The 17740-nt window shown below is 45.9% G+C and overlaps 1 protein-coding gene across 3 annotated transcripts in view; it reads right to left on the reverse strand.

Annotated features, from left to right (window-relative positions):
• KDM4B (lysine demethylase 4B) overlaps nt 1-17740 on the reverse strand; it is a 256770-nt gene that overhangs the window by 211009 nt on the left and 28021 nt on the right. For all 3 annotated transcript variants that reach the window (XM_070944548.1, XM_070944550.1, XM_070944552.1), the window contains exon 3: nt 1993-2160. In XM_070944548.1, coding sequence (XP_070800649.1) covers nt 1993-2133 — 141 coding nt within the window. In that variant the 5' untranslated portion in view covers nt 2134-2160. The remainder of the gene's footprint in view (nt 1-1992; nt 2161-17740) is intronic.

Below are 17740 nucleotides of genomic sequence, written 5' to 3' on the forward strand. Positions count from 1 at the left end.
TTTTTAAAAGGACAATTAATGGCAATTATGTGAAACGGGGGAACTGTGATTTGTTTATTAAACCGTGTTGAAAACAAAATATGAGCTACTGCTAGAACCCTCAATTTGATCCTCCCATTGTGTAATCGGAAGCGTCCCTTGTTTGTCTCTCTCACTTGATTTTGGTACTTTAAAAAAGAGACTGTTTTATCCAGAAGGGCTCTCCTTCACGCTGAAAAAACAAATGTAACAAAGGCAGAAGTGTATTTAGGCAGTCCTTGACTTATAGCAATTCATTTAGTGATGCTTCGAAGTTGTGACGACACTGAAAAAAGGGACTTATGACCGTTTTTCACATTTACAACCGTTGCAGCGTCCCCATGGTCATGTGATCAGAATTCTGATGCTTGGCAACTGACTCACGTTTATGACGGTTGCAACATCCTGGGGTCACGTGATCCCCTTTTGCGACCTTCCAACAAGCAAAGTCCATGGGGAAGCCAGATTCACTTAACAACCATGTTATTAACTTAAGAACTGCAGTGATTCACTTAACAACTGTGGCAAGAAAAATTGAATAATGAGGCAAAACTCACTGAAGGAATAGAATAGAATAGAATAGAATAGAATAGAATAGAATAGAATAGAATAGAATAGAATAGAATAGAATAGAATAGAATAGAATAGAATAGAATAGAATAGAATAGAATAGAATAGAATAGAATAGAACAGAACAGACCAGACCAGACTAGACTAGACTAGACTAGACTAGACTAGACTAGACTAGACTAGACTAAAATAAAATAAAATAAAATAACAGAATTGGAAGGGACCTTGGAGGTCTTCTAGTCCAACCCCCTGCCCAGGCAGGAAACCCTACACCACTTCAGACAAATGGTTATCCAACATCTTCTTAAAAATTTCCAGTGTTACAAATGTTACGCTTTGCAACAGAAATTTTGGGCTCAGTTGTGGCCGTAAATCGAGGACTACTTGTACTTGTGGGGGAAGGTGTCAGATAGGATACCAAATAGCATTTTTATAAACCGGTGCTTTATAAAAGCAGTCCTTGACTTACAGCCACTTGTTTAACCACCAGTTAAAACAGCAGTGAAAATTGACTATGATCAGATCTCACACTTATGACTGTCAACAGGATGTCTGTGGTCCTAATTCAGTTGCCTGGCAACCAGCAGGAATTTATGACAGATGCAGTTGCTGGGGTCAGCTGTTCACTATATATTTATTTATTTTATTTTTATTTTAATTTGATTTATATGCCGCCCTTCTCCGGAGACTCAGGGCGGCTTACAGTGCGTTAAGCAATAGCCTTCATCCTTTTGTATATTTATACAAAGTCAGCTTATTGCCCCCACAAACTGGGTCCTCATTTAACCTACCTTAGAAAGGATGGAAGGCTGAGTCGACCTTGAGCCTTGGAGAGATTCGAACCAGCAGTAAATTGCAGGCAGCTGTGTTAATAACAGGGTGCTTTAAACCACTGTAGTACCAAGGCTCTTACCTAATATATGACCTTCCCATGAGGTTTTCAACAGGTAAAGTCAATGGGGAAAGCCAGATTCGCTTAAGGACCACATGAGTTGCTTAATGACCTTGGCAAAAAAAAAATTGTAAACTTGGGTGCATCTCTCTTAACAATCGCATCGCTTAAGTGATGAAAATTCCGGTCCCAATTGTGGTCGTAACTCAAGGATTACCTGTAAGTGGCCTTGATATCCCAAAACAATCTTTTTTTCTTTTTCTTTTTCTTTTTTTTTTTGGTGAGAAAATCCGCACTGTAGATCCCCACCAGAATCTTAAAATTGACAGTGGAAATTTAGTATGAGACATTAATTGTCTATATTTTAAAGTCCGGACCTGACTGAAGAATTCCCATTGCCTTCTGTCAGTTTTTTGAGGGGTTTGCGCACATAAAAATGGGATCACTGAAAAATTTACAGCTTTTAAGGTTTTTTTCGGGTTAGCTGAGATTCACTTCCACAGCTCACTCACCTTAGCAAGCCCTGCCCGGTGAGCCCCTTGCGATTCGATGTAAGCAATGTACTTCCCAAAATCCTGGAATTCTTCTAGTGTTGGATGGAACGTCATAATTTTGCAGCTGGGATTTTGTGGGCTTGGGTTTTCTGACCCCATATTGCTGAAGGCGGTTTAGCACTTATGCTGCAAAAGAAACAGACAGAAAGAAAGGGAACAAAAAGAAAAGAGAGGGAAGAACAAACATTAAAATATATTGTTATATCTTTGGATTAATACAAGTTAGGACGTTTAAAGTACTGCTGGGAGCGTGGTGGCTTGCAAGGTTAGAACGCTGGGCTGCCGATCGGCAGGATTGTGTTTGAAATCCGTTGCTGCCAAGAAGTGGGGGTGAGCTCCCGTTACACGCTCCAGCTGACCCAGTAGTTCAAAAGAGGGTGATCGTGGGTAGATTAATGGGTACCACTTTGGTGGGCAACTTCATGGAGACATGAAAGGAGCCCCCAACTGGGCATCTCGCAGGCAACGGCTGATATCACCAGCAAATCTTTTCGCCACAGAAGCACTTTGGTGCTTCACTCACTCACACACACAAGACTGTTAAGACTGAAGTCCAGCTTAACTGGCTAACTTTGGTTTTAGTATTTGTAATATTTCTGCAATCAATTAGTATAATCGTGATGTAAAAATCACATTGATAATTATGAGGATCATAATCACTATTTAAAAAATACCTAACCCACACTTTCAGCATACATTGATAATTATGAGAATCATAATCACTATTTGAAATACCCAACCCACAAGTGTATAGTTTTTAACCGAGTTGGCAAGTTATTTTAACATTTTTCTATATATTTATATTTTTCTATATAATTTTTCTATATATAATTTTTCTATATATTTATATTTATAAATTCAAGAGATTTGACCACCTCTTTCTAAGCTAGTGGAAAACCTCAGTTTTTATTTTTAAGGCATCTCTACTTTAAAAAAACAACCCTAAACTTGGAGACAGGTTGGTCTAGTGCAGTGATGGCTAACCTTTTTGCCATCGTATGCCAAAAGCAGGGGGAGCCCAAAGGGGTCATACACGTGCGTACCCACATCCATAATTTAATGCCCCACATGCCCCGCCCCCCTGCGCATGCATGCGCAACCCCCTCCCCACGCCCCGTTTTGGGCCTAGCATGCTTCCCTGAAGCCTCCGGAGGCCGGAAACAGCCCATTTCCAGACTTCTGGTAGGCCCGTTTTTTCGCCCTCCCCAGGCTCCATAGGCTTTCTTGGAGCCTCAGGAGGGCGAAAACAGCCTCCCCTGCACCCTAGAGGCCCTCCGGAGACTGGAAATGGCCCATTTCCTGACTTCCAGTGGGCCCAGCAGGCCCCGTTTTCGCCCTCCCCAGGTTCCAGAAGCTTTCTTGGAGCCTCGGGAGGCCAAAAACGCCCTCCCAGAGCCTCCATGCAAGCCCTGTACCTACCTGGCATCCAAAACGGGCTTAGTGGAGACTCCTCGGAGGGGAGGGATGGCGTGAGTGGGGCCAGCCGAAAAACAGCTGGGGAGCTGAGCTAGGGCAATGGCTCGCGTGCCCGCAGGTATGGCTCCGCATGCCACCTGTGGCACATGTGCCATAAGTTTGCCATCACGGGTCTAGTGGTTAAAAGCTTAGGCTAGAAACCAGGAGGCAGTGAATTCTAGTCCCGCCTTTGGCATGAAAGTTGGCTCGATAACTTTGGGCCAGTCACTCTCAGTCCAACCCACCTCACAGGGCTGTTTGGGGAAAAATAGGGAGGAGGAGTACTGTATTAGATAGCTTTGCTGCCTTGAGTTATTTCTAAAGTAATAAAGGCGGGATAAGAATCGAATAAATAAATAAGCCAAAAGACATCTACACACATTGGAAGAAAGCAACCAAACTGCTAAGGAAAGAAAAACTTAGCACCAATGGCTGGAGACCCCAGGTATCTTTAGAGAAGGCAGAACTCCTGGAGACGGCTGTCTTCAAAGATCTGAAAGGCTACCATGCAGTATGAGAATTATCACACAAGACAGGACAAAAACAACGGCTTAAATTCCAAGGAAGCCAGAAATTTTCTAACGGTAAGAGCAGTTTAGCAACTTAACAGACTGCATGGTGTGATGGTTGAATACGTCTTTTATACATATCATTAGAACAATACCGAATTTTTCAATTATGAACTCAAATGAGTTCCTATAAGTCCACAATTACAACCACAACTGAGCCCAACATTTTTGTTGTTAAGTGAAGCATTTACCGTAACTGAATTTTGCCACATTTTATGACCTTATTTGTCACAGTTAAGCGAATCACGGCAGTTGTTCAGTTAGTACACAGTTGTTAAGTGAATCTGGCTTCCTCACTGTAACTTTGCTTGCAAGAAGGTCACAAAAGGGGATCACAAGACCCCGGGACACTGCAACCATCATAAAAGTGAGTCAGGTACCAAGCAGAGGTGAAATGCTCCTGGTTTGGACCTCTGCTGATCAGGCAACTCAGCTTGGATCGTCAGAGGCATTTAAAAGAAAAAAAACCTTTTTTTCTTTTAAATGCCTCTGACGATCCAAGCTGAGTTTTTAAAAAAGCCTCTGCCGATCAGGCAACTCAGCTTGGATCATCAGAGCCTTTTGAAAGCATTTTTTTACAACCTCTTCGCTGAAGAGGTTGTAGACAAAATGACTTTAAAAGTTCTAAAAAATGGCCACGCCCACCCAGTCACATTACCCCACCACCAAGCCACGCCCACATTTGTAGTAACAAATTTTAGATTTCACCACTGGTACCAAGCATCTGAATTTTGATCACGAGGCTGCTGCAACTGTCATTAAGTTGTGAAAAAGATCATAAGTCACTTTTTTTAATGCCATTGTAACTTCAAATGGTCACTAAACAAACCGTTGTACAGAGAACTCTCTGTAGTCAGTTTTGTTCCTTCTTTTAGGCTGCCTTTATAAATATACTTTAATAGCTTTCCTTCTCCTATATTTTAACAGCTGCTGTGGTTATTGACAGAAAGGGCTCTAGGATAGAAGTCACGCTATGGATCCCTTCCTTGAAGCCATGTTACTTTCACGACACCCAAGAGGCAGGCTTCCCCTGTGGTGGTGCCTGCTCTATGGAACCCTTCTTCCCCCTTCCCCCCCTCAAGTTGACCAACCCCCCCCCCACCTCCGCAGAGTCCTTTAGAAAGGCAGTTAAGACCTGGCTTATTTGGTCCTTAGGGGTGTGGATCAGGATGAGTAGACTTCCCATCTGGTGTCATATAACAAACTGGAGTCTCGTTTCCAGATAATCGTTTTGTTTGTTTCATCTGTATTTCCTGGAAGGGGGGGGGGGAGATTTGATTTACTGCTTTTGATATCTCCCAAAGAGTTGCATGGTTTGAGTTGGGCAGCCACATAAATGCTCTGAATAAGTGAACAATCCATTTCTTTTAAACTTCTGAACATGATTTAGACCAGGGGTGTCAAACTCAAGGCCCGGGGACCGGATCCAGCCCACAGGGTGCTTGGATGTGGCCCGTGGGGCCGCCCTGCAAACAGTGAAGGACTGGCCCGTGGTTCTTCTGCCAGTGAAAACAGAGCTCAGGAGGGCCATGTGCCACCCTCCCAGACTCTGTTTTCGGCCACAACAGCAACCTGAAGCCCTCTGCCAGTGAAAATGAAGCTTGTGGGGGGTGGGGTGGACATATGCGTCCCCCCCACTAGCTCAGTTTTCACTGGCAGAGGGCTGCAGGAGGCTGTCGCGGCCGAAAACGGAGCTCAGGAGCCAAAACGGAGCTCAGGAGTCTGTTTTTGCTGGTAGAGCATTCAGGCCACCACAGGCGCCCCCCCCAACACAAGTGACGTGAAGCTGGCCACGCCCACCCCAGCCCCAAGGTCAAACACAACCCAGATGTGTCCCTCAATGAAATCAAGTTTGACACCCCTGATTTAGACCATTAAACTAAGCATTAGTGTCTAACACAGTCACAGACCCGGATTCATCCCAAGTTACTGTATGTGTGTGTGTGTGTGTGTGTGTGTGTGTGTGTGTGTATTTTATAGGCTGCCCATCTCATTGTCAAGCGACTCTGGGTGATTTACAAACATCCCTCCCCCCCAAAAAACCCCACACAAAACAATAAATGTTAAATAAACAGGGATTACATAAATTAGAAAAACAGAGAATTTAGAGCAAGGCAACTTTAAGACCTGTGGACTTCAACTCCCAGAATTCCCCAGCCAGCATGGAGTTGAAGTCCAGAGGTCTTGAAATTGCCAATGTTGGATACCCTTGATTTAGAGGAAAAAGAAAAGACGCTCTGGACTTTAAACGCTGCACACCAACTTAAAGAACCCATACATTCATTGACTAATCAAGTTAGTGTCGACTCTTTGCAATCACATGAAGAGAGTCACTTCACACACAAATCGGACAGGACAATTCTGGCACAGAATAGTGTTTTAATTTCAAAGTTAAAAAGCTAGGAACTTCAACCAACACCAGAGGGCAGCAAAAGACACTTGCATGACAGCATGAAAGATTAAAGCATGCTTGAATTATAGCAATAAATTATAAAAGAGATATGAATTATAAAATATGTTTGGTTTGTAAGAATTCTGCTCTGCATAAAACAGAACCAGCAGCGAAGGGATAGGCAATGAGGCCTGGTCTCCTATTTACTTGCACAAAAGCAGAACTATTCCAACTAAAGCACAGTCAATGGACCAATTTGTGCATAATGAAAGAACATTTTCCCAGTTTCGATATCAGGATTGAGCCAAAATGCTACTGCGTATTTTCTGCCAGAGTTGGATGGCTGGGGTCCCTGTTGAATATTTTTATATGTGTGAGTGTCACCATCTTGTTCTTTCTTTCTTTCTTTCTAAATTGTTCTTTATCATCCTGTTTAGCTTGTATTTTCTAACTGTTTGGTTTTATCATATACTGACCAAACTCAAGTCTGGAAGTCAGTGCAGAAATTGAATGAACGAATGCACTGTTCTGATTTGGAAACATCAATGCACCATTGTATTGTGTTATGCCTGAAGAAGGAACCAGTTGGTTTCTTAACTAGGCAGAATCAGAAATCAAGGAGAAACCTGCATTTTAACTCTGCCAATAAAGGAGACCGCTTGTAGCTCGGGGTTGAAATGTAAATTGCAGTTTGGTTGCTCATGATAATGCAAGCCTGCTGATGGCACCTTGCCTGATGATTCTTGTTTGACCGCTCCTGTTAGTAGGAGCAGCTAGACAAGTTTGAGCCAGAGTCCCTGGTTTGTTGCTTTTTCAAGAGGCAACTGGACTTTCTATTTTTTTTCTTTGAAGATGGTTTGCTTCTTGGATGAGCTTCTTGGATGGGAAGCGAAACGACTTCAAAGGAAAAAAAAATAGAAAGTCCAGTTGCCTCTTGAAAAAGCACCTTTGGAAGGGGTCCTTGATGTTCTCCGAGCTTGGTTGTTTTCCTGCAGGTGTTTCATTACTCAAACTAAGGAAATAGCACCAGTGCTGATGCTACCTAGTTTGGGTAATGAAACATCTGCAGGAAAACAACAAAGCTCGGACAGCAACAAGGACCCGTCAATATTGTTATATCTCAACAAGGCCAATGTTAACCCTGGGCAGGAGCTACAAGCTCCTTAACCATTGGACAGAGTGAACAAAAGTAGATCGCCCTGCTTTTATGAAGATGTAGGAAGAGAAAACAATGTTAGCAATAGAAGGGTGTTTCTTCTGGAAAGCAAGAAGAGACAAGTGTCTTATAAAATCTCTCTTGAAAGAAAATGAAAAACTGTCAACCAAACTCTTCCACACAAGTACAAGACCTTGAAGTTGAAAAAGACTTGGGTGAAGAGACGCATAAAACATTGGTGGCAATTAAGCCAACCTGCTCTTTATGGACCATTGCTCAGTTCAGTTTTCTGCCATAAAGAAAAAAAAGTGATTCAGATGACCCTGAGGCTACAGATGAACTCCCCAGTAGCCTCAATGATTTGCAGAATATTAATGACCAGAAGATTTCTAAGGAATATAAATCCTTCCATTTCCCATCATTCAACCAGAACTGAGGGATCTTTTTGTTGGATGAGAAGCAAAATGTTTTCAAGGAAAAAAGAAGGGAGGGGAGGGAAGGAAAGGGGAGGGAAGGGAGAGGGACAGGGGAGGAGAGGAAGGAAAGAAGGAAGGAAGGGAGCAGATGAGAGGAGAGGGGAAGGAAGGGAAGATGGAAGGGAAGGGAAGGGAAGAAGGAAGAGTCCAGATGCCTTTTGAAAAGCACCTTTGAGACACAAGAGCAATACTATAATAGCTAATATATAATAGCTTTTGTCAGAGAGCCCGCCATACTAGGAATTCTGGATTCATCAGAAACATTTGTTAAGTTTGTTTTTCACAGAGAATAAGCATTGCTTAGCTAAGTAAGAAGTAAACAGAGATTTCAAGATTCGAAGATCTGAAATATTTGGTTCCCTCAAATTGTTTACCACATATAGGTCTTTTGCACAAGGAGTCTGAATTTAAAAAAGCAGCAGTACATGTTCTGCACTGATAAGATAATCCAAATAAAAGAAAGCCACTGAAGAAGCCTTGAGTATCAAAAACATTCACCATAAATAGGGAATGTTTAGTTCAGATTTTTATTTTGATCCAAGTCTCCTGGTGATCTCCTCCAGAATGTATGCAGATATTGAAAAGCAATGGAGGCAGAATGGAGTCGGAGGATTGCCAAATGACAGCACCTATTTCAAATAGCAGTTTACTCCAAATGGCACCCAGTGAAATCTAGTTAAGAGCAAATCCCTGCCTCCTACTCACTAATATCTCCAGTGATCCAGAAGGCGTCTGTGGTCAATAGTACAGAAAGTTCCTAAAAGGGCGAACAGAAGTAGAGTGACATTTTTTGTGACTATCTCAGAACAAGTGTCATCTCCAAAGGCTAATCAAAACAGTCTCAATTCAGTAGTCTGTACTGAAACTAATGTGAAATGAATCAAGGTAATTTGCTAGAAGATTGCTCTGCAACTGAGAAGCCATCCCTGTCTCAATACTTTCTCCAATCATGATAAAAGACTGACCTATAATTACCCATCTGAGGGGCAAACCTCTTTAGAAAAAAAAGTCCTAATTATTGCCTCTTTTAAATAAGAATGAAAGTGAAGTACATGTGAGACAGAGACAGGATAAGGCTCACTGGATTGCCTGCTCCCATTTGTCTGAGCCCTGTAGCTGCTGTGGCTGAGCATACATGGAGTCCTTAGCTTACGCCCACAATTGACCCCAAATTCTACATTGCTAAGCAACAGTTATTAACCATGTCTTGCCCCATTTTACGACCTTCCATGCCACAGTTGTTCAATGAATCACTGCAGTTGTTAAGTTAGTAACATGGTTGTTAAGTGAATCTGACTTCCGCACTGACTCTGCTTCTCAGAAGGTCATCACATGACCCCAGCACACTGCAACCGTCATAAATATGAGCCGGTTGCCGAGTGCATGAATTTTGATCACGCGACCACAGGGATGTTGCAATGATCCTAAGTGTGAAAAACAGTACTAAGCAGGGTGAATAAAAATTGATGTTTTTTTTTAAAAAAAAATTTCAAATCTATTTTTTAAAATTAAAATCGATTTTTTTTATTTTTATCAAATTTATTTTAATAAAATGCTTTTGGAGTAAACATCTATCTAAATATAGTTTTCTATTTAAGATACATTCATAATTTAGTTCATTCAGCATGAAATGGAGCTAAGTTATGTAGCATGAGGCTGTATAATTTAAATCAAATCCATCCTGGTCCTGTCATTTTTCGGTGCCGTTGTAACTTTGAACAGTCACTAAACGAATGGTTGTTAAGTCAAGGACTACCTGTATCTGTCAAAGTCACCATTATTTTGCCATGAGGGTCGGCAATAAATGAGAAGTGAGACAAATGGCCATTTCTAGAAGATGCTCGTAAATCTGTCACATCATGGATGGAAGAGGCTTGGGAGAGTGGCAACAAATGCACTTAAGATTATTAAATTATAAAGAACCTCACCACTTGGTTTGGGCCGTGGTCTGATCCAGTGGTGAAATCCACATTTTTTTACTACTGGTTCTGTGGGCGTGGCTTGGTGGGTGTGGCTTGGTGGGCATGGCAGGGGAAGGATACTGCAAAATCCCCATTCCCTCCCCATTCCTGGGGGAAGGATATTGCAAAATCTCCATTCCCACCCCACTCTGGGGCCAGCCAGAGGTGGTATTTGCCGGTTGTCTGAACTACTCAAAATTTCCGCTACCGGTTCTCCAGAACCTGTCAGAACCTGCTGGATTTCACCCCTGGTCTGATCCAATTGGTTGTTCTGCAATTCACTGGAGCTGCTAGGAAAAAGGATTTTATTGATCTATGGAGAGTCTCCATCGTCCAAGGCCATGGTTGTCGCAAAGCTGCTGTTCAAAAGGCAACTGGGCTTTTTTCCCCCCCTTGAAAACGTTTCGCTTCTCATCCAAGAAGCTTCTTCAGTTCTGAAGAAGGTTGTGAAGAAGAACCGAAGAAGCCTCTTGGATGAGAAGTGAAACGTTTTCAAGGAAAAACAAAACAACAGCTTTTGAGCAACAGCTTTGTGATTTTATTGATCAATTCACCCTAGCATCTGATGGTTCCAATTGTTTTTCCCCCAGAGTATTGGAGGGAATTTTGGGCATCCTTGTCGGACAGCTGGACAACTTATGGGAGTAAGAAGGTGGCTACAACTTTGCGTTAGAATGAACTGAAGTAGCCTCCCCCTGCTCACATATCTCAGATAAAACAAGTTGCTCAGATGGAAGAAGTTGAGAAGAGAGGCTGGAAAAACGTATAGGCCCATTTTTCACAAAAATGGGACCAGCAAGGCAGAGCTTCGGGAGGCCAAAAATGGCTGTATTCAGTGTATAAGATGCACCAACATTTTCACCCTCTTTTAGGGGAGAAAAGTGTGTCTTATACTCCAAAAAATACGGTACTTAACTGCTTTTCCTTTGTTGTTGTTGTTAGAAAGGATAATTAGTTAAGGAAGTTAATGCAGCTTTAATGTTCCAAGATGCAAGGGACATTTTCTGAATCTTCTGATTAAGTTGACAGGCTTGAACATTTAAGGCAACATTTAAAGTATCTAGTTTGAATATCCAGAGAGCCACTTTGGTCTAGCTAAGCAAATAAAGCACCAGACTAAAAACCAGGAGATGGTGAGTTCTAGTCCCGTTTTAGGCATGATGGGTGACTTTGGGCCACTCTCTCTCAGCCTAACTGACCAGGAGGAAGAAAGAGTATTAGCTAGTTTCACTGCCTTGAGTTATTTATAAAAATAAGATAGGATGTTAAAAAAAACAACCTTAAATCTAATTCAATCCTGTTTTGGGTGACTGGATATGATTCTCTATTTAGATATATGATCTTTTAGTTAAATTGAATTAAAAGTTAGATCAGATTTCCACCCAGAAAAGAGCTGGAATGACGTTTCAACAACAGACAGGAAGAGTTCAGTCAAGGCAACATGGACCACAGAAATCCTGCAGGATTTCTAGGCAAGACTTGTTGTTCAACTGTAGGGCCATGGCAAGATCTGACTTCTGGAGACAGAAATATACTGCCTTTGTCCCAGATGTAGGAGAGACTGCGAAGGGATTAGGGTATCATTACTAGGCAAAAAAATGTGCTATTTTGGTGCAGCTGCTCTTGCATTATTTGTTGCCCTGAATACGTTCACATAATCCGGAAACTCTCCTAATGCAATGAAATGATACTGTCTGGTGTAACTAGAATAATGGCATTTCTCCCAACATTAGGCATTGATACCCCGCGATCATAACAATGTCCCTTCCCCCAATTGCTTCATGCCTACAATAAAGGAGGAAAACTGGTATGATCATTTCCAGGCCTACCCTGATGGAAGAAGCGATAAGGCTGCTCAGATGCTGCTGGACTTCACCACTGCCCATTGTATAGAGCTCACTCCTGTCTCCATTTCATTTTCTTGGGTTGTTGTTTTTTGTTTTTGTTTTATAAGCTTACCTTTGGGCTGCTTATTTATTTTTTTTCTGACTTTTTAATTATAAATTGCCTGGAGTCGTTGGAAATTGAGCAGCCTATAGATCAGACCTGGCCATTTTATGGCCCCTGGGCGACTTCTGTTCCTGTCCAGCCTGAAAAAAAAAAAGCTTTTATTTTGAAAGTGACTATTTTTTTAAAATTTATGTATATGCATGTGTGCGTGTCTATGCACTTTCCTAGCCCTACTGGTTCAGCCCTCCACAACAGTCACAGCTTATGTGACCCCTTGAGAAAATTAATTGCCCACCCCTGCTATAGATAAATGAATAAATAGATTCTCAGTAGCAGAAAAATGCAGGCAGGATTGAGGAGTTCCACTCCTGCCAATGGGGAAGGAAAGGAAGGGGCCTGTCTTGCTGGATTGACAGGTGGTCATGCTGCTATTGCTCAGTGTGTATCCTATTCTCTAGCACATGGTCTTGGGCACCTTCTGTTTTTCTGAATATTGCACACAATGTCAAGGTGGAATGTTTACGTGCCACTGGACAAGGAGGAGGAACTCGTGAGGTCCCACTTCCCTTCTGGTGGAACAGAGGAGGAGATGCTGCCATTCAAATCAAAAATTAGGCCTTTCACAGCATCTCCGGTTCAGAATCTGGATGCATTAAATCTCAGCTACTAGGCTGGACTTTAGAAATTGAGAAGGAGATCTCAAAGGATGAAACTCTTCTCTGTGAAAGTCCATAAAAGCAAGGAAGAGCATGTGCCTCTCAGAAATTCCTTGTCTCATGCCAAAGGTAAACCCCTTAACAAGCTCCACAAGGAGGACTAATTATGAAATAGGACCAAGTTTATAATTTGACAGGATTCATCCCTATAGCACCCATAAAGTCACTGCCTCAATTACTCTTTCCCACTGAATACAAAAGCAGAGCAACACAACATTGTTGTGTTCAGTCAAAGAGGCAATTTTTCATAAATCGGACGTTGCTTACCTGAACGTCCCTTCTCGACGCGCAGCTGGAGAATCCAAAGCTTCGGGTTGTTCAGTAGTTGATAGCCTACACTGAGTGTGTTCCTTTAAGAGATTTCTCTTCAGACACGCCCACTTGCTCAACAGAGTCCCAGTTTTGTTCACGAAGTAAGGAGCAGTAGAGCGTCAGGAAGGAATGTCCAGCAGCCAGCTGGGTGGGTTGGATTCTCCAGCTGCGCGTCGAGAAGGGACGTTCAGGTAAGCAACGTCCGTTCTCCAACGCGCAGCTTGGAGAATCCAAAGCTTCGGGATTTACCCAAGCAAGTTCAGACAGGGAGGGAACCCGGCTGCTGTACGTCGTCTGAAGAGTTGCATACAGCTTGGAGCACCCGGCGGCCGAAGGATGCCTCCGCCGAGGCAAAGGAATCCACCTTGTAGTGCCTGATGAAGGGGTTCAAGGATGACCAGGTAGCCGCCCTGCATATGTCGGGAATGGAGGCATTAGTGGCCCAGGCGGCCGTAGTGGCGGCGCTCCTGGTGGAGTGTGGAAGAATTCTCTGCGGAACCGGTTTGTTCCGAGCCGAATAAGCCCTAGAGATGCAGGATTTAATCCATCTCCCAATTGTCGTGGAAGAAACCTTCCGGCCCATGGAAGCGGGCAGAAAGGAAATGAAGAGCGATTCAGATTTTCGGAAATGCTCAGTCCGCTTAATATACCGGCGCAGGGCCCGTCGGACATCTAAGAGGTGCCAGTCTGCTTCCCGAGGATGTCGAGGATCGGGGCAGAAGTCTGGAAGGATCAATTCCTGGGCTCGATGGAATGTGGAATTTACTTTAGGCAGGAATGAGGGGTCTAGTCTTAATACCACGCGATTTGCGTGGAAGACACAAAGGTCGCTTCTCACAGACAGTGCAGCTAGTTCGGATACACGGCGAGCCGAAGTAATTGCGACCAGAAACGCCACCTTAAGAGTCAGAAAGCGGAGGCTGATTGAGGCGAGAGGCTCAAATGGAGGGTGCATGAGGGCCTGAAGGACCAGAGTCAAATCCCAGGTCGGGTATCGATGTATAACAGGGGGGCGCAGGTTGGATGCCCCTCGCAGAAAGTCGCGAATCGTCGGGTCCTGGGAGAGAGGAAGCTTTGCAGAAGTCGAAAGGACCGTACTAAGTGCAGCAACTTGGCGACGAAGAGTGTTAGGCGCAAGGTGCTTGTCCATGCCCCGCTGAAGGAATCCCAGCACTTCGGGGACAGAAGCAGACGTTGGATCCAGGTGGAATTTAGCACACCAGGAGCAGAAGGAGTTCCAGGTTGCGTTATAAATGCGGCATGTTGATGGCCGTCTTGACGCCTGAATCGTGGGGATCGCATTGCTAGGCACGTTGGCTCGCCTTAGCAAGATCCGTTCAAGCGCCAGGCGGTCAACTGCAACCACTGCGGGTCTGGGTGCAGAATGACCCCCTGGCTGAGAACGATCCTGTCCCCTGGAATCCTCCACGGCCGTGCCACCGACAGGTCCACCAGATCCGCAAACCAGGACCTCCGAGGCCAGTGGGGTGCGACCAGAACGACGTCTGCCCTCTCTGCTATTATCCTGCGGATCAGACGAGGAAGGAGCGGTAGAGGGGGAAAGGCATAGAGGAGACCCCTGGGCCAGGGAGAGGCGAGGGCGTCGACTCCCTCCGCCTGAGGGCACTGGTACCGGGTGAAGAACCTGGGTAGGTGAGTGTTGTCGCGGCTGGCAAATAGATCGATTAGAGGCGTGCCGAATCTGCAGACGATCTCGGTGAACAGATCTGGGTGAAGTCGCCACTCGGCGTGATCCAAGTGTTGTCGGCTGAGCCAGTCCGCTGTGATGTTCGCGGTCCCGGCAATGTGCTCCGCCACAAGGGATAGGACGTGCTTTTCCGCCCAGATCAGCAGTAGGGTCGTTTCCTCCATCAATGGACCCGAGCGAGTCCCCCCCTGGCGGTTCACGTGCGCCTTTGCGGTTACATTGTCCGTGCGTATCAGGACATGGTGCCCCGACACAATCCGCTGGAACCGTTGGAGGGAGAGGCGGATCGCACGGAGTTCCAACCAATTGATCCCGTTGAGGCTCTCCTCTGCTGACCACGTTCCCTGGGCAACGTGGGATAAAAGATGACCTCCCCATCCCGTCAGGCTGGCGTCCGTTGTCACTACCAGGCGCTGTAGATTCTGGAAGTAGCTGCCCTGATGTAGGCTCTGGGAGGACCACCAGAGGAGAGACCTTGAGACCTCTGGCGGGAGGGAAACTTGTGTGGGAGAGTTGCTTCTCCTGGCTCTCTGAAAGGGGAGGAGGAACCACTGGAGCTGGCGTGAATGGAACCTCGCCCAAGGAACGACAGACAGGCAGGAAATCATTTTGCCGAGCAGGCGGGACAGGAGCAGCAAGGGCACCTTCCGAGAGGAGAGGACCTGGGATGTTAATGCCTGGAGACTGGAACACCGGTCCGTTGACAGGAACACCTGGCCCTTTACAGAATCTATTAATGTCCCGAGATGGAGAATGCAAGTAGTGGGCTGCAATTGGCTCTTCGGGATGTTGAGGGAGAAGCCATGATGACGAAGGCAGCGACACAGCACTGCTAGGTCTCGGGATGCTCGGGCCGGAGAAGGGGAGAGCACTAGGATATCGTCCAAGTAGCAGTGGAGGCGGATCGGATGTTGACGTAGATGGGCCGCCACTGCTGCCAGGAGCTTTGTAAAGGTCCTTGGGGCGGAGGAGAGGCCGAAGGGCATTGCTCTGTATTGGTAATGCCTGTTGTTGTAGGCGAAGCGTAGGAAACGACGATGGGACAGCCGTATGGGTACGTGGAGGTACGCTTCTTTCAAATCGATAGAGGTCATCCAGTCCGATGGTCGAATGGAAGCCAAAATTGATCGGAGGGACTCCATTTTGAACTGATGATATACTATAAATTCGTTCAGCCTCTTGAGGTCTAGGATGCCCCTGTGACCCCCGGATGATTTGGGGACCAGGAAGAAAATTGAATAGAAGCCGGTCCCGCGATGATGGTGGGGAACCGGTTCGATGGCTTGGATTTGAAGCAGGTGGTGGATTTCTGCCTCCATTAGCTGGCGCTTGTCCAGGTTGGGAGAAATAGGGCATTGGACAAAGTGTGAGGGAGGTCTGGAGCGGAACTCCAGGGTAAGGCCAAGACGGATTGTTTGGAGCACCCAGGCGTCCGACGTCGAGATCTCCCACTGGGGAAGAAAATGAGTCAGACGGCCGCCAATGGGAAGATGGATGTAGTCACTTCCCTCTTCGAAAGGTACGGGATCCTGTACCTCGAAATGGCCGTTTGGGTGCTGAGGCCTTTCGACCACGGTCTCTGAAGGAGGATCTATCGAGGGAACGGTCGAATCCCTGAGAATAGGGCCTTGAGAAGGACCCCGAAGGGCCGGAGTCGTTCCGAAAGGGCTGCCTGGTGAAGTAGGACGATGGTCTACGATCTGCCCTCTTATACGAGGATGGCATCACCTTCCGTTTATCCTTGTCCTCAACCAGGATGGGGTCTAAGGCTTCCCCAAAAAGACGGGAACCCTTATACGGAGTTGAGGCGAGGCGCCACCTAGACTTGGCATCAGCTCTCCAATTTTTAAGCCATAATAAACGGCGAGATGTAACGGAGGACACCAGGGCGCGCGAAGCAAACTTCGCGGCGTTGAGCGAGGCATCCGCCGTATATTCGGTGGCCGCCACCAGTTTGTTGACATCTTGGCGGAGGCGTGAATCCGCAGAGGGAAGGCGCTCGTGGAGTTGACGGAGCCAAATTAAGCAGGCACGGCTGAAGAAGGAAGCAGAGGTGGCTGCTTTAACCGCCCATGCGGCCGCATTGTGAGTACGTCGGAAGTTAAACTCAGCTTTTCGGTCCTCTGAGCGTAAACCGTCGGCGACGTCGTTGGAAATTACAGAGGAAGCCGTCAGATTGGCCACTGGCGCGTCTACAGTCGGTAACTGAAGGAGATCTTGGAGACTAGGCGCCGAACAATAAAGCTTTTTGTCTAGTCCCGAAGGAGCGGGCAAGGAGGAGGGCGTGGTCCAGGATCGTTGGACCACCTCCGAAAAAAGCTGTGGACATGGAATAAAGTCCGCTTGCGCCTTAGGCGCCGTAAACAAGGCCTCATGTTGTTGAGAGGTACCGGGTTGATCAACTTGAGAGACTGGGTCAGCCATATTTGTGGCCAACTTGGCCTTGCGCAGGAGCGATTTGAACAGCGAGGGTCGAAAGAGCCCAGAGAAGGCTGGCTTTTCGGGTGGCATATCTGCATCATCAGATAAGTCCATATCCGACGGGTCGCACTCTCCCTCCTCCGAAGAAGACTCCTCGCGGTGACCATGGTCCAGATACATCTCGGACTCATGCGTCGTAGCCTGATACTGGGCAGGGACCTGTTGAGAGTCCCGGGCCCGAGGAGGAGGAGGAAAACGTGGCTGAGGCCAGGCTCCATATGGTGCAGCTTGTTGAGAAGTTGCTGCCAGTGTCCTGGTAACCGTGTCAGAGATGATCTGCTGAATATCATACTGAGAAGGTGGAGGAGCTGCCTCCGTGGCGCGCAAGCCTGCCGCCGTGGGAGTAAAGGTTGCCTCCGGCTGAGACCGCCGAGGAAGAATGGCACTACAGGAGAGGTCCACCGGTTCCAAGCAGTGTGTCGAAAACGCCTCAGGGAAAACTTCCATGTTTGGCGATTGATACAACGGTTGCAAAGGTTGTTGAGGAGCCTGATGGACGGGCTGGACCGTAGCTTCGACAACGGGCGAGA

This window comes from Pituophis catenifer, unplaced genomic scaffold (assembly GCF_029215685.1).
Source record: "Pituophis catenifer annectens isolate HBS135680 unplaced genomic scaffold, rPitCat1.0.hap2 SCAF_1, whole genome shotgun sequence".
Lineage (NCBI taxonomy): Eukaryota > Metazoa > Chordata > Lepidosauria > Squamata > Colubridae > Pituophis > Pituophis catenifer.